This window comes from Sceloporus occidentalis, unplaced genomic scaffold (assembly GCF_023333645.1).
Source record: "Sceloporus occidentalis isolate IW3139 unplaced genomic scaffold, rSceOcc1.0.p SCAF_14, whole genome shotgun sequence".
In the NCBI taxonomy this organism is placed as follows: Eukaryota; Metazoa; Chordata; class Lepidosauria; order Squamata; family Phrynosomatidae; genus Sceloporus; species Sceloporus occidentalis.
This window is the reverse complement of record NW_028316994.1, coordinates 8,449,979-8,470,939: the sequence shown is the minus strand read 5'-3', so window position 1 is coordinate 8,470,939 and position 20,961 is coordinate 8,449,979. Positions and strand designations below refer to the sequence as shown.

General features: G+C 42.6%; 1 protein-coding gene across 2 annotated transcripts in view; it reads left to right on the top strand.

Annotated features, from left to right (window-relative positions):
• TAOK2 (TAO kinase 2) overlaps positions 1-20,961 on the top strand; it is a 37,377-nt gene that overhangs the window by 9,507 nt on the left and 6,909 nt on the right. Inside the window, exons 2-17 of one of the 2 annotated variants that reach the window (XM_089480093.1) lie at positions 837-1,009; positions 1,783-1,854; positions 2,041-2,142; positions 2,981-3,026; positions 3,123-3,219; positions 3,714-3,827; positions 4,453-4,544; positions 4,704-4,797; positions 4,961-5,042; positions 6,952-7,119; positions 7,237-7,449; positions 8,735-8,863; positions 10,222-10,458; positions 11,176-11,304; positions 12,359-12,562; positions 13,519-13,758. In XM_089480093.1, coding sequence (XP_089336219.1) covers positions 878-1,009; positions 1,783-1,854; positions 2,041-2,142; positions 2,981-3,026; positions 3,123-3,219; positions 3,714-3,827; positions 4,453-4,544; positions 4,704-4,797; positions 4,961-5,042; positions 6,952-7,119; positions 7,237-7,449; positions 8,735-8,863; positions 10,222-10,458; positions 11,176-11,304; positions 12,359-12,562; positions 13,519-13,758 — 2,151 coding nt within the window. In that variant the 5' untranslated portion in view covers positions 837-877. Of the gene's footprint in view, positions 1-836; positions 1,010-1,782; positions 1,855-2,040; positions 2,143-2,980; positions 3,027-3,122; positions 3,220-3,713; positions 3,828-4,452; positions 4,545-4,703; positions 4,798-4,960; positions 5,043-6,951; positions 7,120-7,236; positions 7,450-8,734; positions 8,864-10,221; positions 10,459-11,175; positions 11,305-12,358; positions 12,563-13,518; positions 19,009-20,961 lie in introns of those variants that run through there. The other variant, XM_089480092.1, reaches the window with a different exon arrangement.

Genomic DNA, 20,961 nt, shown 5'->3' with positions numbered 1-20,961 from the left:
TAAATTGAAAATGTCTTGAAAGCACATAACAACAATAGGCCATCTTCTTGTATGCAAATAGATCTTGCAGCACCTTTAAGACTAACTGAAAGATAGAAGTTGGTAGCATGAGCTTCCGTAGACTCAAAGCTACTTCCCCAGATACATCTTCTTGATAACTCTAAATTTGCATTCCTTCTGCTCCCAAGGAACTTGTGCCATTTTTGCTCTGGGTTTTGTTGGAAGCAAAATGAACAATGCACATCTTTCTGAAGTATATTTAGTAATCAGGTGAGACTAGAGAAGAGGAAGTTTCCCTGTACTTATTCCTGCTGTAAGGCATTGATTCCTCACTTGCGTGGTGAAACCTCCCTAGCAGATATGTAGTCAGTACCTATGTTGATGCACTTTTTGCAAACAGAGTTTGGAAAGTTTATCTTCTGTGGACATCTGTCCCCAGAATCCCATTGCCAGCATGGTTAGTAATTATGCCAGGTAGGGAATCATGGGGGTTTCAGTCTCCAAAAGTATATATTTCCAAACTTTGCTTGCATTGGTATGCATGGAAGCCAGCATGCCAACCCCACTCTCTTGCAGTCCAAGGCTGTATTACAGACTACAGATCTGTCCCTTATTGTCACTGGCAAGATTGGATATGGCCTTTTCTTCAGAAAAAATTGGGTTTCTTCATTTAGTACATTTACTACTTGCCTTTGCCTAGCAAGGAACTGAAGGAGGCATGCATGGAGTTCTCAGGTAGTCCCCTATCAGGATACTCACCAGACCTGAACAATTTACAGTAGTTTCAGCAAGTTTCAACCATGGCAAGCTAGCTAATCTCTGTTTCCCTTCCTTAGGAGAAGGGTGAAGGCGAGACCCAGTTCCTTCCACGGCCACCATGCCGTCTAATGCCCGGGCTGGCAGCTTGAAGGACCCTGAAGTAGCAGAACTTTTCTTCAAGGATGATCCTGAGAAACTCTTCGTTGATCTGCGGGAGATTGGGCATGGCAGCTTCGGAGCTGTCTACTTTGTGAGTGCTGGTGGGAATTTTGGCAGAAATGCAGGTGTCTGCGGAGCTCACTGAAAGCATTTTTTAACTGTGTGACCCTTGCCGCAACCATTGATACTGAATCTTAGCATCATGAAGGGCAGACCCCTATGGCTGATGTCCCAATCAGGAGATGTTAGGTGTCATGAAAAGGCAGCAGATGACAGCCACTTAATTTTTTATGGTGGTATTTTTCCTGCCAATTGTTCAGAAAGATGATATTTTCTACCTCAAGGCCTAAGATATTGTTCAGTGAAACTTTGGGTATGGTGAAATGCCATTTCTTCCTCTGCCACAGGTATTATGCCTCTCCGTTGTCCTCATAACAAGGACTACTAGCTATGGTGGTTGTTTACATTCTCCCAAGAGTAGAGGCACTTATATCATTGAACCACATGCTGGTGATGAGAGAAGACCATTCTTTTCTTATTCAATTTCCGTAGGTGCTCAGATTGCAGCTTTGAAAAACAAGCTGGACCTGATATCCTTGGTTCATCTTTATGGTGCCATTTATGCTTTTTTTACTAAAGAAGCCAAATCTCTGTCACTTGCTCATATTTCTGGCCTGTTTCTGTTCTGTTTCTGATGACATCATGACTCCTGGTGAACAAGCCATGAAACTGTCTTATGTCTTTGATCTGTGTTGCCTCTTCCAGGCACAGAAGCAAATCATCACTTAGCTTTTAACTGTCTCCTAATTCTGACCATTATTTCCAATTTCCTCCTCCCTTGGTTTCTTCTCTGTTCCTTCCCAGGCTAGAGACATACGCAACAATGAAGTGGTGGCCATCAAGAAGATGTCTTACAGTGGGAAACAATCTAACGAGGTTTGTGCTTCACTTCTTTTTTTAAAACACGAGAGGTATTTTAAGAACTGATAATTGCCAATGGCCCTGGATATTCATTTGCTCTGGTTTGTAGTCCCACTGTTTCCATTAGGTTTCAAAACTTGTTCTCTCCTTCGTTCAAATGCAAAATACTCTGTGCCCAGGTTCTCTTTCTGTGTCTTCCAGAAATGGCAAGACATTATCAAGGAGGTGAAGTTTTTGCAAAAGCTGCGGCACCCAAACACAATTGAATACAAGGGCTGCTATCTACGGGAACATACAGCATGGGTAAGAGAAGGGAATGCCTTGTGATATTCCTTTGGGGGTGAAACCCTTCAGGCAGTTTTTCCCCATTTGTAGAATTATGGGATATTTGAGGAAGTATGTGTGGGAGGGACTGGCTTTGAATGTAAGGCAGGAACAGGGCCTGCAGCTAGTGTGAATAGTGGCTTGGTTTCTTGCATAAATTACTGAACAGGCCAAGAACAGAGAAGCCAGGGAATATCATCAGTCAGTGCATAATTGATACACAGTATTCACTTACACACAGTATGGCTGTGTCTTATGCCTTAAATGGCACTAAAAAGACATTGGGACAGATTCACAAAGGAAAACTATTGGGCAGTTCTTTGAAATGTTACCATTTTTAAGCTATAGCTCCCAGAATCCCCCAGACAGTATGGCCAGTGATTCTGGAATCCCTAATATTTCCAAGCTTTAAGGAAGGAACTGGTGAAACCACCTCTTAGTGTTCCTTTCTTAAGAAAACCCTATGAAATTCATGAGGTTGACAGGCAACTTAAATGCACATACACACGCTCAATTAACCATGGTAGTGAAATGGAATGTTTTGGTCAGAGCTTTTCTGGGGGTGGAGCAAAAGGAAAAGGGTCTGTTGCCTTCATGCCCTGCCTGTGGGTTTCCTAGAGGCACCTGGCTGGCTGCTGGGGGGTCCAAATAATGGGCTAAATGGACCTTTTGGTCTGATTTAGCAGGGGCTCTTCTTATGTTCTTAAGTGAATTGGAAGTACCAGGATTGCGGGGGGCACACTATTTGGCAACAGGCTCTCCTTCAGAGGAAAATGCTAACATATACTCACTTCCCTCCCTGACTTCACCCCACCAGCTGGTAATGGAATACTGCCTAGGTTCGGCCTCAGACTTGCTGGAAGGTGAGTAACCAAAACCTATATAAGCTGAACCAATTTTCTGTGTCCATTTTCCTCAAGTTTTATGCAATGTGCACTCTTCCTTCTCATCTCTCCTAGTGCACAAGAAACCACTGCAAGAAGTAGAGATTGCAGCCATAACTCATGGTGCCCTGCAGGGTCTTGCATACCTGCATTCGCACAACATGATCCACAGGTGAGATGTATACCCTTCCTGCCCTCTATAACTCCATCTTCTCCCTGTGCTATGTTGAGAAGAAGGCATGGGAAGCTGGATGACACAGTGGTGAACTCAGTGCAGAATTTGCTAGGTTTTCAGCAGAGACACCACAGAGATGAAATAGTGCTACTGTCACCTGTTTGCTGACAAAACATGTAAAGCTTTATATATTTGTATGAATGCAAATTCCAAGATTAATGCTTGAAACCTGGTTATATATAGAGTGTATTTATAGCACCATAGGATTCCTCCTATCTAGAGGAATAATTGCAAATGTCAGTTTCCAGTTTAAATCTGGAGTTTTAGACTTTATGGCACTACTTTTTAAAATGCATCATGTGTGATCCAGTCCACTCTTCTGCCTTCCCCATTATCCTACACTGTTTTCCTGGGTCACTGCGTATTCACTAGTCTTCAGCCTTCATCTCTGCTTGCTTTATACAGTTTTTAATATTTGCCTATATTTTCAGAGATGTGAAAGCTGGGAATATACTGCTGACAGAACCAGGACAAGTGAAGCTGGGGGACTTTGGCTCAGCCTCTATCATTGCTCCTGCTAACTCTTTTGTTGGTACTCCATACTGGTAAGGTTGACAGGACCAGCCTGACTAAAAAAAAAAAATGTCCACAGCAAGAAGTATTTGTAGATCTGTCTCTGTGTTCTAACCAAATGTGGGCATCCGGATGCCCTCCCAGATGGTTAGGACTACAACATCCATAATCCCTGGCCTTGTTAGAAAGGTCTTACAGATCTTGTATTTATTTATTTATTTATTTATTTACTGTATTTATTTCCCCACTCTTCAGCCATCTTGAAGGCACCTACTAGGAGGAGAATAGTGGTTGAATTAAAATGTGGCAGAGGAAATAGTGGAGGGTAGATGGATGTTTCAGAGTCTGTGGTTCCTTGAACAGCAAGGAAAATTTAGTGGACTAGATAATGGGAAAGGGTATTTCCTGGGTGGGACTGAAAGGGTAGCAATGATATTGAGAAGTGGGAAGCTAAGGTATAATGAAGTTGGTTGTCTTCTTTTAGTGAAAGGATGTTGTTATTTTTGTAGAGAAAGGACTGAAGTGCATACATCAGGGATGGAAAAAGTGTGGCTCTCCAGATATTGTTGGACCACGTGCACTCCCCATGCCTTGTGTAGGTCCTTATAGACTGGAAGTCACAATTACACATCACTTTGCATTGGACTCTCTTTTTAGGATGGCTCCTGAGGTGATCCTAGCCATGGATGAGGGACAATATGATGGCAAGGTGGATGTCTGGTCACTTGGAATCACTTGCATCGAACTTGGTACATAATGAGCACTTGGGAACTAAAGTGGTGGCATAGTCCAAGAGCTTCCTTGCCCTAATAAGCTTGGAGGCATCTAGGAAGAAGGGATTGGATGGAGTGGGCAGGAGGGTCTCTGCTAGAAGCCACAGAATGATATCTGTCTCTTTGTATCCCCAGCGGAGCGCAAACCACCTCTCTTTAACATGAATGCTATGAGTGCCTTATACCACATCGCCCAGAATGATTCTCCTCTCCTTCAGTCTAGTCACTGGTAAGAAAATCCAAAAATGCTAGTGTGTATAAGAAGGTGGGACCTTCCTGAAATTCAGAATTTAGGGCTGATAAATTCAGAGCTCTAGTGATGGAGAGAAACTTAGCAGTCTGGAGCTATAAAGTAAGTAAAACTTTTATTTCCCTTCCTTGCTTTCCTCCAGGTCTGAATATTTCCGGAACTTTGTAGATTCGTGCCTGCAGAAGATCCCCCAGGACCGCCCAACCTCTGATGTACTGCTCAAGGTACTTCCAGCCCAGTTTGACATCAGGAAGTGCCTTCCTGTCTTATCCACCCACAATATAATGTGTTTTTGACTATGGAGCAATTACAGCACTACTCTGTCTGTGTGATGTTGAACATTAGGCTGAGGAAGAAGGAGGACAAGTCTGTTCAGGGGAAAACAAATGCCAGGACTTGATAAAATTTGAAAATATTCTAGTATATACAGAATCAGGTGTGGAATCACCATTTCTAAGTAACTTTTCCCAATATTGCTCCCCTAGAAGCAGCTATAAATCAAAATAAATGAATAGCTTCCTATTCTTAAAAAAACATTCCCCATATGTGCCATAAATGTAAGTGAATATTACATTGTTGATTTATCAGAACACTTGAGCTTTGATCCTGTCTTCCAAATAAAGATAAGGCTTGTCTTACAAATAAAGATGAGAGTGCAAAGGCAGGCTTAATATTGAACATAAAGAAAAACAAAAACAATGACTACAGAAGAAATACATAAATTCATCCTAGAAAATGAGGAAATTGAAGTAGTTAAATTGGTCCTGTACTGATCACTGATCAGAATGGTAACTGCAGTCAAGAAATAGGAAGACGAGGTATGGGAAGGACAGCTATGAAAGAACTATAAAAACTAGAAAGAATGGAAGAGTAGAGATACATATCTGAGCACTAAAGTCAGAATCACCCAAGCCATTGTATTCCCCATCAGCATGTACAGATACAAGATGAACAGTAAAGAAAGCAGACAGGAAAAAGATTAACTCATTTGAGATGTGATGCTGGAGAAGAATGCTTAGGATACTGTGGACGGCCAAAAAGACAAACGGATGGGTTCTTGAACAGATCAAGCCTGAAATCCCCTTGGAAACCAAGATTATCAAATTGAGGTTGTTCTACTTTGGCCATGTAATGAGAAGGCATGGATTAAGACAACAATGCTAGGAAAGGTAGAGGGCAGTAGAAAGAGAGGAAGACCACACATTAGATGGATAGACTCAATCAGAAAAGTCACAGACATGAATTTGCAGGAACTGAGCAGAGCAGTGGAAAATAGGCGATCTTGGAGGTGTCTCATCCACAGCATCACCATTCGTTGGGGTTGACTCGAGGGCAATTAACAACAGGAAACGTACAGTATCAGATTCTGGCTCCACTTCTTTGTTCAGGTTTTTTTATGGATGTGTTATGTATGGTTGATGCTATGAAGAACCAATGGAAACAAAATAATTTTGTTTGCTATACTAATTTGATGGTTTCTTCTTTTGCTTGCACATCATAAACTGGCAAAAGCAAAGAGGTTCTTTATAGTGCAGCTGTCCCTTACAGTTCAGGACCTTGTAGCTCCATTTGTAACAAATTAATTTTTTTAAAAGGAAGTCAAATTTACAGTGATTTTGTAAATAAGCTGTACTTTTAATGTATCAAACATGATAATGTTATGTCTAACTGAGTTATATAATGGATTTTATGTTCCTAAAGCAACAAAGAGACTTTCAAGCTGTAAAGGGCATCCCCTGCCTGAAGATTTCTGGTTTTTTCCTGAGCAAAATGAAAAAAATCACACACAAACATCTCTGTGTCTTCAAAGTTTCCAGAAATTTTATATCTCTTACTTCCACAGTATTTGCAGTTCCATTTGGTTTTAATTTCCCCCTGAAAAGGATTGAATTTTCCCTTTGGATTGGATCCAGATTTGTTAATTCTTAGAGTAAACCTCTTAAATTGTTGATTTATTCTTACAGTAAACTTCTTAAATTGTTTTCAATTAGTGTAGTATAAGCATACCTCCTTTTGTATCTATCCCCTTGATTTGGTTTAGGTTACGTTTGAAAGAACCAGTGGATAATTAAGATAGCTTCTTCAACCAGTTGTCTAGTTTACCTAATGCTATTGCTTCTTGTGACCCCACAGCATCGCTTCCTCTTGAGGGAGCGGCCTCAGACAGTTATCATGGATTTGATCCAACGAACCAAGGATGCTGTGAGGGAGCTTGACAACCTGCAGTACCGCAAGATGAAGAAAATCCTTTTCCAGGAAGCACAGAATGGCCCAAATGCAGAAGCACCAGAAGAGGAGGAGGTTAAGATTTCCATTTTGTTATCCTTTTGCCTTACTATCTCCCAAGACAGCTTCCTCTCATTCCTTTCCCATAAGTAGAAGTTGTACCTTTTTCTTATCTCTTCTCTTTCCTTATAGGAAGTGGAGCAGTTTCTCCACCGGACAGGCACCATTAACAGCATGGAGAGCAGCCATTCAGTGCCCAGCATGTCCATCAGTGCCAGCAGCCAGAGCAGCAGTGTCAACAGCCTGGCAGATGCCTCAGATGATGATGATGGAGCTGAGATTGCCATGATGCAGGAAGGCGAGCACACAGTCACCTCCAACAGCTCGGTCATCCATCGTCTCCCGGTACAGGATTTGTATACTTCAGTGAGGATGAGAGTAGCATAGAGAGTGACCAAATGAATATTGTGGACGTTGTGGGATTTTTTTGAGATTGAGTTTGAGGAAGTGTGAAGCCTGGCATCTGAAGTGTCACCTTTAGATGTCAAATTTGCCTGGGAATGTCCATTGCCCTCCTTGTGGGTGATGGTGAACAGTGCTAAATATATTAGAATCCCAGGGTGCCTCTGCCCATAAAATAAATAAAAAAAAATTATTTCTATCCCGCTTTTTGCCAAGCAATCAAAGCGGCGTACAGCAAGTTAAAATACAACTATATATACACAGTACCCCCCTTAAAACAAGATTAAACAATATAAGATTAAAAACCAACTAATCCAAACAAACAATGTGGGCAAATTAACAGGAGCACACTGTCTCTGAGCATGAATTAGAGACCGTTTATGTAGCACAAATAGTGAGAAAAAAGTGAGTGGAGGCTTTTGATGATGTGTGGTTGAGGTAGATTGATGATCAGATCAAAAATTTATGATCCATCTCATCTCTTAAGCAGAAAATGTTAGGAATTAAACATCATTGCTTTTTAGAACTTCCTAGGCACCTTACTTCAGAGTGATGCTCCTCGAAAAACTTCCTCACCCCATAAAATAATTGAAATGACAGCAAGGTAGATTAAAGCCCACTATTGTGGATCCTCACAATTAAATTCTCCCCGTTAAGATTCCCTTTGAAGCCTCTGAAAAATATTAGCATCTCTTCCCTGCCCTGTTCCAGTTCTTTTTAGATTTGGGTTAAACATACCAACTGTCTTCAACATTCCTAGAGCAATCCCCTAAATCCGTTCTGATCTGTCCACGGCATTTTTTTTCTATTCCTTCAACTGAAAATAATCTTCTACTTGAAGCCTTATCAGTGCACTAATAGGAAGTTCCCAGAACAGACCATGCTCCTCGTTCATACTATTGATGGCCTTTTTTTTTCTGCTCAAGCCATCGTGTTTGCTGCTTTTCTTGTTGCCCCAGAACATGCAGCATGTTCTGAATCAGAAAGGGGAATTTGGAGGCCATCAGGATGTTGATCAGCTACAGATTCCCCTCATCCTTTACCACTGACAATGCTATCTAGGCCTCCAGAGAGTTGCAATCCCAACATCTGGAGGGCTATATGTTCCTGGCCCCAGATTACCCATGGAAGTCCTATTGCCCAACCACCTGCCTTTTCCCATTTTAATAGTTGTGTGTGCTCTTCACCTTTTCCATTCCTCACACCTTGGTGTTTTTTTTCTTTGCAGGGCCATGACAATTTGTATGATGACCCGTACCAACCTGAGATGGAACCCCAGAGCTCATCCTCAGCTGCTCGACGCCGTGCCTATTGCCGCAATCGAGACCATTTTGCCACCATCCGTACTGCTTCCCTGGTGAGTAAAGGACAGAGTCATGATTAATCAGTGCCTGCGTGCTTCATAGTGGTTTTATTTGCTTCATTGTTCCTGTTGAAGCCATGTTCTTCTGTGCAGGTATGAGAAATGTCAAGGCTAGAGAACCAGTTTCTCAATGTTGCCCCCACATCTTCAGTGAGTACACCTACAGCAGCTTTTCTCAAGCAAATGTCTTCAAATTGGACAATTCCAATCATTACCAGCCAATATATGTTGGCTGGCAGTTATGATCCAACACATCTGAAGATACTAGCTTGAGAAAGGCTACTTTAAATGTAGCCAGCCAAGATTAGTCCATTGTGGGAATTTGATGTGGAGCAAGTATTGAGTAAGAAGTGGGGTAACTAAAGACAGGAATTAAAATGAAAGATTCTGAATGAAAGGTTTTAAGCCCATTTAAAGTGGTTTGGGCAGGTGTATGAAGCAAAATTATTAGCTTTTACACCTGTCCCTCCTCTCAATCTGTTCAGGGACTTCACCTAGTAAGATCAGTGGCTGTTTAGCTTTTGCAAGGCTAGAGGATATGAACCTAGGAGAAAACATTAGCATCGGACTTCAGGCCCAAGAGCTTTTGCCTTTGAACATATCTGGAATCTTTCTCCAGCACTGTTTCGAACTAAGAGAGCCAGAAAAGTTCATTAAAAATAAAGACTAGGTTTCTTTGTATGGCTACTATCGCTTCTCGGCCTTTTGGCTAAGATCAAGTGTGTAGTGTAGGCTACTGCTCTCTTAAAACTCTGGCAGTTAATTGACTGTGATTTCTTTAATTGATTAATGAATCTGCACATGAATGAAAAAAATAGCCCTGAAAAGCAGTGATATATGTATGTGATTGAGGAAAGCTGGGTGGAGAGAGAACACGTTGTATTAGACCATGATATAATGGTGAAACTGTGGTGTAAATAAATGGCTCTGAGTCTCATCACTGCAAGAATGGGAGACTTCTTGGATATGTCTGTGTTATTGTCTTGAGTTGTATGCAAGAAAGGCAAGAGGTAAGTCTAATAAGTAAAATACATTGAAGCCTGCCACCTGCAGTTTTTAAGCAGGTAACTACAGTATGTCTTTGTGGAGGTGTTAAAAATCTTACTCCATGTTTAATCATAGATACTAAGTTAATCATAACCAGTGTGCTGACAAAATACTTTAGCCCTGCTTCCCAAACCTTTCCAGGTAGGTTGTTGAAAATGGTGCAGACAGAAATGTGACAAGCTCTTATTCCCTACTTCATCAGCTGTAGATCAAATATGATGGTAACCATGTAAGTAGAGTAATCTTTATGTGACAATTGAGTATACATTTGGGGTTTCCTCTTTCTCTTCTGTCCACCTTCCCAGGTGACTCGCCAGATCCAGGAGCACGAGCAAGATTCAGCCCTGCGAGATCAGATGAGCGGCTACAAGCGGATGCGGCGCCAGCACCAGAAGCAGCTGCTGGCTCTGGAGAACAAGCTCCGGGCAGAGCTGGATGAGCACCAGTTGCGACTGGACAAGGAGCTGGAGGCCCACCGCAACAATTTCTCTGCTGAGGCTGAGAAACTGGCCAAAAAGCACCAAGCTATTTTTGAGAAGGAGGTGAGAGAGGAGACTTGTACGACTGGAGGTAGAGAGAAGGGAGTTCACCGTGCCAGACTAGATGGGGTATGGGTGAAGATCAGTAATTATGGCTTATGCAAGGAGAAATCCAGACCTTAGAAAAGATATTTGATGAACACTTTCCAGAATTACCCCCACCCCACCAGAGGATTCTTAGCATTGTTGTCCAAACAGGAACTTTTCAAGGCTCTGGATGATCTCCCATGAAGAGGGTAAAGAGACTCCAAATCTCTAAGAGGAAAAGCTGATATTACACAACTTTGTGTAGGGGAATAAGTAAAGAACTACCCCTCCTTCTTTGCTTGGTTCCCTCCCATCCAGCTCTTACAGGATTACTCTTTGAGTGGTCCCGGCTAATATGCGAGAAATGCAGCATCTTGGACTCCCATTGCTGCTCTTCGTCTTTCCCATTGTTCTTGACCAGAGCAACTATGATCTAGTAACTGCACTTAGCCATTGTAGAGAGCCTGGGGATCATTTGTCCTTTTGATCTCAGAGAAAACCATGTTGAATTAAACCAATTATTGGTCACACAATCCATTTTCTCCTCACTCCCACAGCTGGTGATTAGAAACCTCCTTTGATTCTTGAATTGATTTCTGCACTTGTATGAAATTGTGGCATTCATGGCTCCCTGAAATTGGCTAAGATAGCTTTCTGTCCTTTTCCTTTCTCCTGCTTCCTCCCTTTGTACAGGCAAAGGCAGCCCTGGCTGAGGAGAAGAAATTCCAGCAACATATTTTGGGTCAGCAGAAGAAAGAACTGGGTAATTTGTTGGAATCACAGAAGCGCCAGTATAAGTTACGCAAGGAACAACTCAAAGAGGTACCAGCATTTAAAGGGAGCAGAAAATATTGGGATGAGGGTGTGTGGGAAAAAGGTGAGCCTTCATTTTTGTACCACATCTGTTTGGCAGTCTCCTTTCCAAAATTCTTTGTCCCACGCCAGCCCATCCCTCATTTTTTCCAGTTGTGTCTACTCAGACTTCCTTTGTGGTTAGAAATCTTTTAGGTGAAGGATGTGCCTTCCCTACCTACAAGACTGGCATTGCCAATTCATGGCCATCTATTTCAAACTGTAATGCTGCTCTACTTTAAGTAACTGAAAATTCTTGGAGGAACTTACTGAGGAGCAAATGTAGCACTAATGCACTCTTATTGGAAGAAATAAAAATAAAATATAGTGCGCCCCCATCATACGCAGCTTTCAGCATATGCTGAAACCCACACATGGGGCACAAGGGATGGTGCATCCCATTGCGACTAATGGGGCACATGCCCATGGCGCGCGCACCGCCACATGCACAAGCCTCATTCAGTTAAATGGGGCTTGAGCATGAGCGGTATTTGCTTTACACGGGGGAGTCCAGAACGGATCCCCCACATAAAGCAAGGGCAGACTATATAAACTTTGCAATGTAGCAGACTTGTGCCAGAGGACATTCCATTGTTCTTGTGCGCTGAAAGCTCACATGATGCCTTGCAAATATAACTGTTTGTGAATGGGAAAGGGATAATGCCACAGAATGCTTTTCTGAGAGCAAAGAAGTAGTTCTTGTCCCTTTGGAGAGAAACATATTGTGGGAAATGTTCTATAAAGTTTGAGTTTTCCACTAGATCTGTGATTTTCCTTTCTTCTTCAGTGACAAAAGGAATGAGAATATACTAAAAGGAAGGAATAGTTAGTGAAAATTCAGCAACAAGTAGAATGTGAGACATTCTTTTGGAACTACTTATTGCTTGTTTTCTTTCCATCCTTCTGACTATCAGATATGACTCAATGCTTAGATCATTTGACAGTCCTCTGTGTGGATGTAATGGGAGGTATCTGCAAAATGTGTAGTGCTCAGTTTCTTATCTCATTCTGGTGCTTCTCTTAGGAACTGCAAGAGAACCAGAGTACACCCAAGCGGGAGAAGCAGGAATGGCTATTGAGGCAAAAAGAGAACATGCAGCATTACCAGGCTGAGGAAGAGGCCAACCTTCTGCGCCGTCAGCGGCAGTACTTTGAGTTGCAGTGCCGCCAATACAAGCGCAAAATGCTGCTGGCACGCCACAATTTGGACCAGGACCTACTGCGGGAGGTGGGCACCAAGAATCAGACCTTGCTCTTGGGGGGGGGAGGGGGGAGGGAAGATTATTGGTCACGGTTGAAAAGACAGGACAGCAGGAGAGCTGACCTAAGGGGTGGGGCATATTGAAGATCTACACTTATGTACCACCCCCACATATGCCTTCTTCTTGGTGTGCCCCTTTGGAGATGCTATAGCCCCAGGAAAACTACTGGTGTCTTGAGCAGATGTCTGAATGCCTGTCTCAGTGGGTGATAAGTGATTGGGAGTGCTGGAGCATTAGGTGGTTCAGTTACAAGAACTGAAGTAACACAGTTTCAGCAGGTAGCCCCCCTCTGTTGAAGCAGAACTGGCAGAAAGCCTGTTCTTCACACTAATGCAAATTTTGGACATGCGGACACTCTAATTCTTGAGTGTTAGTAAACTGTGCTGTAAGCTATACTCTGTATACTATAAATACTTTGCTTTTGTTTTATTCTAGTAATGGAACAGAACTCTAAATGCCTACATCTAACTAATGGAAATCCTGTTCACACACTTACATCCTTCCAGTTTCTGGCATTAAACACTGTTAGAACCTTGCCTTCACCTTGCTGCTGTTGGGGTTTTTATCAAACAAAAACGGCTGATTCTCAGAATTCAAGCCCTTGTTCTCAGTCTCACATCATGTACTTATTACACACATTGGTGGAAAGTGCATGTTGACTTCATACTGTGGCAAGGAGCAGCAAGCGTGTCACCATTCTTAGCAGAATATGAAAAAGTTACTTTTTTCCACTTCTTGGACAGATTTCTAGGAGTTTTAATCCCAAAACAACCATTGTATGTGCCAGTATTCCCAGTTTTTAATGGGAAAAGGATTTGAACCAAAAAAAGGATACCAGGTGTTTTATGAACTTTGATACTATGGAGAGCTCACAGTTTATGAAGCTCCTGTTTTGACATAATTTAATTTTTGCTTCTCCCAGGAATTGAACAAAAAACAGACACAGAAGGATCTCGAGTGTGCTATGCTGCTGCGCCAACATGAGTCCACCCAGGAGCTGGAATTCCGGCATCTGCACACTGTCCAGCGCACCCGCACAGAACTCACCCGCCTGCAGCACCAAACTGAGCTTTCAAACCAGCTGGAGTACAACAAGCGTCGAGAGCAGGAGCTGCGTCAGAAACATGCCATGGAAGTCCGGCAACAGCCTAAGAGCCTCAAAGTAGGTGCTACCTACACCCCGCCTTGCTGCCAGTGGTGCCCAGAAGGGCAGGATGCAGGGTTTCTGGAGCCAGGGCAGGGGCATCCAGGGGTTATGGAAATGGACAAATGTGAGGCTGGAGGTCTGGAGTCTGTACAGGACCATTTGGATGGGCCTGGTCCATGTGAGTGCATGGCTGGGGTTCAGAAGTGCTTAGTGGATGCTGATGTAGGATGTGCACATGTTGGTTACCTTGACTCAGAAAGATCTGACACAGCTGTTCTGGATTCAGGCACTCTTTGTCATGATGATCTAGGGCATTGTGAACATATCAGAGGGGCTTTAGAGCAAATTCAGGGTGATGTTGACATTGTGGACTCAGGAATAAAATGTTCAGACCTTTTAGGGAAATGTGTCCATGCCAAGGGGATTCTGAAGCCTGAGTTAGACTGTCATGGGCATATGGTTCTAGAACAGTACAGCCAGGAAGAAGAACAGGATCTAGAGCTGAAACTGCCTATTGGGGCACTTGTACAGGAGTGGTCACAGAAGAGAGCTTTGGATCTGAGTGAGCAGAGTTTGGAGTCTTCGATGTCTGAATTGAGGAGTTCTGGAGATGTAGAGCCATTTTGGCAGCGGCTGGCTGGTGTCATTCCAGATGGACAGGAAGCTACAGCTCTCGAACAGAGACAACAATGTGTTGGACTTGAAGGGAAAGACAGTGAAGTCTGTAGAGGACAGATTCTAGATTTTGGTGGACTGTGTTTGAAACAGCAAGAGCTCTGTGTAGAGGGAGCAGCAGATCTAGAGTTAAGCGAGAAGTTTCTTGAAGGAGTGGATCATTACAGAGAGGGTTCTAGGGTTTTGTTACCAATCCGGAGACGCCCAGGTGTCCCAGAGCCAGATGGACAAGAGGCTGATAAGCTAGAGCCATTTAAATGTGAAGATAGTTTATACCCTCATTCTTTACCAGCTATTGTAGAGGAAGGGGCATTGCGAGGCCCAGGTGATGGCTGCCCAGCCCCTGAAGACCCCTACAGTCAATTGGAAAGTAGCAAACCCCGCCCTGCCCCAGCTCCATTGGCAGCCATTTTGCCTCATGTGCTCTGTGTAGCTTTGGCATTGTTGGTCTCTGCCTATCCCTGTGCCCCAACTCTCCTGCTGCTCCTGGCGGTTCTTTGGGCCCAGGGTGGAGGATTTCAGGATATCCTCCTAGCTCTTGAGGGGGTTATGGTGGGCTTGGGGGTTACGTATACCCTGTTACACTCTATCTTCCTTCTCTCTGGTGCATCCTTTCTACTGTTGGCCAAGATGGCAGGGGCAGTGGGTGTGGTGGGCCTGAGTGCCAGTAGGGGGCGCCTATATGTTCCAGTCATCCTCCTGGCATCCTATCTTTTAGCATCGCCCTGGCTTTTTTTGCCCCTTTATCTCTTGGGGGCAATGGCAAGGTATAGCCTGAGGGGATTCCCCCGGCGTGCCCGCCGTTTTTGGCTGCTGATCCTTCTTCGTCTGCCACGCCCAGCTTTCCGTATTCTGCAGCGCCTGGGCCTGGTTAGTGAGCGAGGGCTCTTCCGACTCTTCCCCAAAACCAACAAAGGTGGCTTCCGTAGTCGTATCCCAGTACTGTCCCACCAACGGCAGCCACCACTCCCCTGGCATCGCAAGGCTGTAGCCCTCCTTGCCAAACCAGTTTGCAGCCTCAACAAGTTCCTTACAGAGGTGATTTGTGCCCAGCTGCCACCTTCAGCCCTACACTGCCTCAAGGGGCTGCGTGTGTTGCGGGGGGAGAGGCCTAGCCACATCCCCCGCCTGATGGCCCGTGCAGCCAGGCCAAGAGGCCATTCCATGGGCTCCGTAAGGCGGCTTAGTAGACGAAGTCGGGGACAGACTACCCAGCCTGTCAGGAAGCCCTGGAGATAATTGGCCTTGAATGCTTGTGAATTCCCTCAAACTTCTTCTTAAACAGTAAGACAGGTAATTCTGGCGCAACTTTGATATCTTCGTCCTTAGTCTAACACACAGAATCTGGGATGTTGTCCAGTCTCTGGAATTTTGTGAAAGAAGGCAAAACCACTTGCAGTATTCACAGTGAGAGCTACTTCATTCCATCTTATGTGTAGTATTGGCATAGAGAGACAAGCAGCATTAGGAGATAATTTAATGTGTTAATGGCAAGAGAGCCCAATCATCCCTTGGAGATAGGGTCTGCTTGAAGAAAGGGGTCTTGACATGGGGTGGGGGAAACCAGAGGTTTGTGCCAGCTCCCTGTTTGTTTACATATTGGGGGTGGGTGGGAGCGTTGTTGTTTGTTCATTATCCTAACGAGGAAAGAATCATCTGATGCCCTTTTGAGCTGGCAGTTTTGGGTGGACTAAAAAAAATGCCCATTCAGGCTGGCTGGGGAAAGACGGAGAGAATTTTGTGTTGCAGGTAAAGCTAAAGCCCTTTAAAACTGAGATGTGAGATGTATGTATACTAATGTATTTGTAGATTTGAACCTAACAGAGAAGAGTAGTTTGATAATAGGGGCTGTGGGTTTGCAGAATGCTCCACTCCTACAAATGCTATCCAGTAGCCCCCTTTCAAACATATAAGCACAGTTGCTTTCTCTGAGATATACTTTACCACATTGAGGAGATGTAGGTGATCCTGATTTTGACAACATAACAAGACCAAAAGAAGGGGAAGGGTGTTGGGACTTAGATTATTAATATGAATGAAACTTGGTTCTAGAGCTTGGTAAAATTACTTTTTGGACTACTATTCCTGTAATCCCCCTAAAAGCAGCACCTGTAGTGATGCTTGCTGGGGAATTCTGGGAACTGTAGCCCCAGAAATTAACTTTTCTAATAACTGCTTCTGTTCTGGAAAAGTTCCCACTCAAATAGAACTGTTTTGCCTCCCTCTCTTTCCATTTGACTCGGAAGCTGAAGAAATTATAAGGGTGTACATGTTTCAAGAAAGCAGACTCCTCCCAGCTCCTGAGGGCTTACTAATTTTAGGTGATTCTTTCGCCGTTCAAATATATATATTTTCCCACCATTTTATAAATATATATCTATATATATTTATCATTTCCCACCCTATTTGTAACATCCCTATCATTTCACTTTTTTGTTTGTTTTGACTTGAATGTATATATTTGTGTATGTTTTTAGGACTGGTGCTTTGTAACCTTTATATAAGACAGATTTTGTGGAGTGGGGGAGAGCTAATAAGAGGTTTTTATTTTGGAAAATATATTCTGACCAAAAATGGGAGAAATCTACATGAAACAAAATTGATTGCCATAGATTTTCCATTTGAAAGCCCAATGGCCCATCCATTAGTTGTTTTTTTACTTCTACCACCGTCTCTTTTTTTTTTTTTTAAACTGATAATGGAAACCCACATTCTGGGCCTTTGAAATAGTGACTCTCCTTTTGGCTGGTTTGCTTTATTTTAACATATGGGTATATGTACTTGGATTTTTAAAGCTACATAGAAAACAAAGCTGGCTTGACATTTAATATATCCTACAGTGTTGAGACAGTTGTGAGTTCTGTTAATGAAGAACCCGACATTTTTAATTTTTATTTATGTGGAAATACTCTGGTTTTTTGTTTGTTTGTTTGTTTGTTTTTGCTACATGATGAAATACAGGAACTGCTGCAGGAGTTGTAATGCCTCAGATTGTTCCTTTTGTCAGGGACTCAACAGTACAGTATCACATTTCTTACCCCCTGAATCTGGGTGCCCCATCCTTTAGGATGTACAACCACTTTCACCTCCTTCATTCTTTCCCATTTCTTTACATCTCTTTTACTGTGTAGGTCCAGGCCTAGGAGCCATTTTATTGAGCTTTGCTGAAAACAGTTTTGTCACATAGCTGTTTGGCTACTCAGTCATCTTCATCCCCATACATTTCTGGCTTAAGCCAAAACAGCAGTCGTAGAGCACCAAACCGCTTTGGTGGTTACTGCTGGCCCAGTAACACTTAGATAAGATTCCTGCATTTCTAATACCAGAAACAAACATGTTGAAGAGTTCTGACACAAGTTCCTATAAATCTACCCTGACAACAATTGTGCTGTTGGAAATCATTGTCTTGCCCATTTTATCTCTGACCAGAAAGCACCCAAAAACACTATGGCACTCTCCCCCCATTTGGTGCCTTCCAGATGTATTGGACTATAGCTCATCACCCACAGTCCACTCTTTTGGGGAAGAGCCACGTTAGGAAAGGTAACACTACAGAATCTTGATATAGTTCACGTGAATGACTTTTCTGCTGGCTTCTTTTGAAACTCAAATTTTAGGAAACAAACTGATCTGTTTCTGTGATGAATGGAGCCAGAGAGCCAGAATCATACAGACAATGTTCAGGCTTTTTGTTTTTCACCTGAACCTGATTGGACCTGAATGTCAGCAACTTTAACTTCCTAAACGACACTCAGAATGAGCTACTTTGAGAGTAAATTCCATTTCTTTTATCAGTGTTTACTTCGAGTACATTTGCTCAGGTAGAATTTTCACATTCCTTCTTACCCATTTTGCATCAGGTGATGGCAGACCATATTTTCACACATTTAAATCATTTTGAGAGTAGTAGAATATACTTCTTGTTAATTGGTGATTTACTTTTAAATTGTATCTGTTCGTGTGTTGTTTTTTTAAAAAACTCTGATTTTGTTTTTAATTCCACATTCATCTCTTCTGGGTTTGTGTCCAATTGGTGCATTGAGCACTTGCCCTGTATTTCTCCCTTTTTTGGTTCACCTGTGGTCTTTTATTTATTTTGTTTTGTTTAGCCATTGATTTATTTTTAGCATTCCTCTAACCTTTTTTATGGCCAAACTTATTCATTAATCCAGATTCTATTTTGTTCATTTTAATATTGTACTTGTATTTCTTCCCATTTTGTGTGCATGTTTGAGCTGTGTTTTTCCCCTACCCTCCTTGCATTTTTTTATTTCTCTGTTAAATATTTTTAATTTATTTCTCCCATTTTATGTGGGGAAAGGTGTTCATCTGTGGTTTATTTATTTTTCCCTTCCCTGTTGTGGATGCATGTGAAATTTTGAAGGAAAAAATCAATAAAAAATTCTGCACCACAATTCAGCACCTCCGTATTGTGAGTTTTGAGTTTGATTTGATTCTTTTATCACATTTGAAATAAAATGAGGCACTGTAAGTTTAGGAGCTGGGCTACGAGTCTGTTTTCACACCCTCTGCCCCCCAAAACACTTGCATTTCTTCATGTACCCTAGGTTTACAAAGTCCAGAATATTTCTTGTTACAGTGTGTGCTTGCTCTTCCCTATTGGTTCCTTTCCTTACTCTCTGTGAGAGTCCCCAACTCTCATAATTCTCTGCATCCAAGATTGGGGAAAATATTAAAAATATGCTAACAGAAGAAGAAAATTAGATTTCTACATGGTCTTTGGCTGTGTTGGAAACAAAGAAATAATAATTGTAGTCATGAAAATATTCATTTTGGTGAGGCAGCTACCTCAGGAAAGTGGATTTGGAGGTACCACCGAGGGCTTTTGAGTGGCAGACAGCTTTAACCTTTTAGGCAAAACCAAGCAAGAGATCCTCTTACTCCTGTTGGTGAGTTTCAGTCAAGTCCTTATGGATGGATCGTGTCTCACACAAACAGTGAAGGGATGGGGTGGAGTTTGTTTCGTTTCCACATAACTGAAATCCACGCAGAATAATTATATATATGGCTTACAAGCAAAAATATGACCTGAATACTGGCCATTAACAGGTTTTGTACTAATCACCAGCCCAAGAGGATTTCTGCCACCACCTCTGCCAAATATCCCCCACCTTGGACTTTCTAAATCTTCTGAGGCCGGCCATGACAAACAAAGAGGGGTATGTTCTCCATTAATGATTGCAAACCACTCAGGCATAGAGTTCTCCTAGTAGACAGTAGTCTCTCCCTTACTGTCAGAATTTCAAACTTTCTAGATGCCTAGGAGACCTGGAAGGTGAACAGGTAACCAAGCACCAGGGTTGCCTGCCCTTGTCCACTACACAGCCCTGTCTAATCCTGGCAAAAATGTGAGGTGCTTGCCCTTACCCATCTCTTTTGGAAGACAGGACTGTCAGGGCTTGGAAAAAATTACTTTTTTTAGGGCTACAACCTCCAGAATTCTGGGGTTGCATGATCCCTGGTTATGCTGGCTAGGGGATTCTGGGAGATGTAGCCCCAGAAAGTAACTAGTGCAAGCTCTGGCTTTGGTCTTGGCTCTGTCTGATAAGGGCTTTCCAGGTGAATCAGAAACCTTGCCATAAGATAGCCCAGAAACAGATACTCATTTTGGTTTGGTTTGGTTTGGTTTTTTTGGTAGATCTGGCTTTATTGTACTATCTGAAGTGTTAATAGACTTGGAGCATTCAGCACTCCACTCCACTCCCCCATCCCCTTTTTCCTGATGGGTTTCTTGAGGAACCTGATAGCTATTTAGATAAAGGAGAGGTGTTAGTTCCCAGCATTCCTCCCCATGGAATATGCAAGATAGGACTAATGAGAGTTACAGTCCAGCACTATATAACGCACTGCAGTTTCCTGCTCTTGAGATATAGAAAAACCAACAGGGAATAATTTTTTCCCAAAAAAGTACTGTCTGGGTGTTGAGCCACCATGTCACTGAGCTGAATGTAGATACACAATACCAGAAAGCAGCCTAGAGAGAGTTTCAAATGAAGGGCTTCCATGTTGATCAGTGTACAGTGTTGTGGATGGTGAAATATTATCAAAACAGATGGGTATCTGTCCATAATGGAATAATACTGAAAATGTCACACATCATATGTTTTAGAACAGGTTAACACAGAGACACGTTCCTTTCAAAGTTACTTCTCCACACTTTGAGGAAAGTCATACCCATGTCATTCCTTCCATTCTGTATTTTTGTTTCCAACTCTCAGGAAATCATACATGTGTCACTAATTCATATATATATATATATATACTTTGCTGTTTGTTGTTGTGTGTACTCAAGTCATTTCCAACTTATGGTAACCCACCATATCGTGGGAACCTATCATGGGGTTTCGATGGCAAGTTTATTTAGAAGGGGTTTGCCATTTCCATCCTCTGAGGCTGAGAGAGTGTGACTTGCCCAAGGTTTCACTCACACACACACTTGCCTCACCTCATTTACATTATGCATTTGTGGCTTTTTAATATAACCCATTGGCAACCCTAGATTAGATCTGAGGAAAAACACAC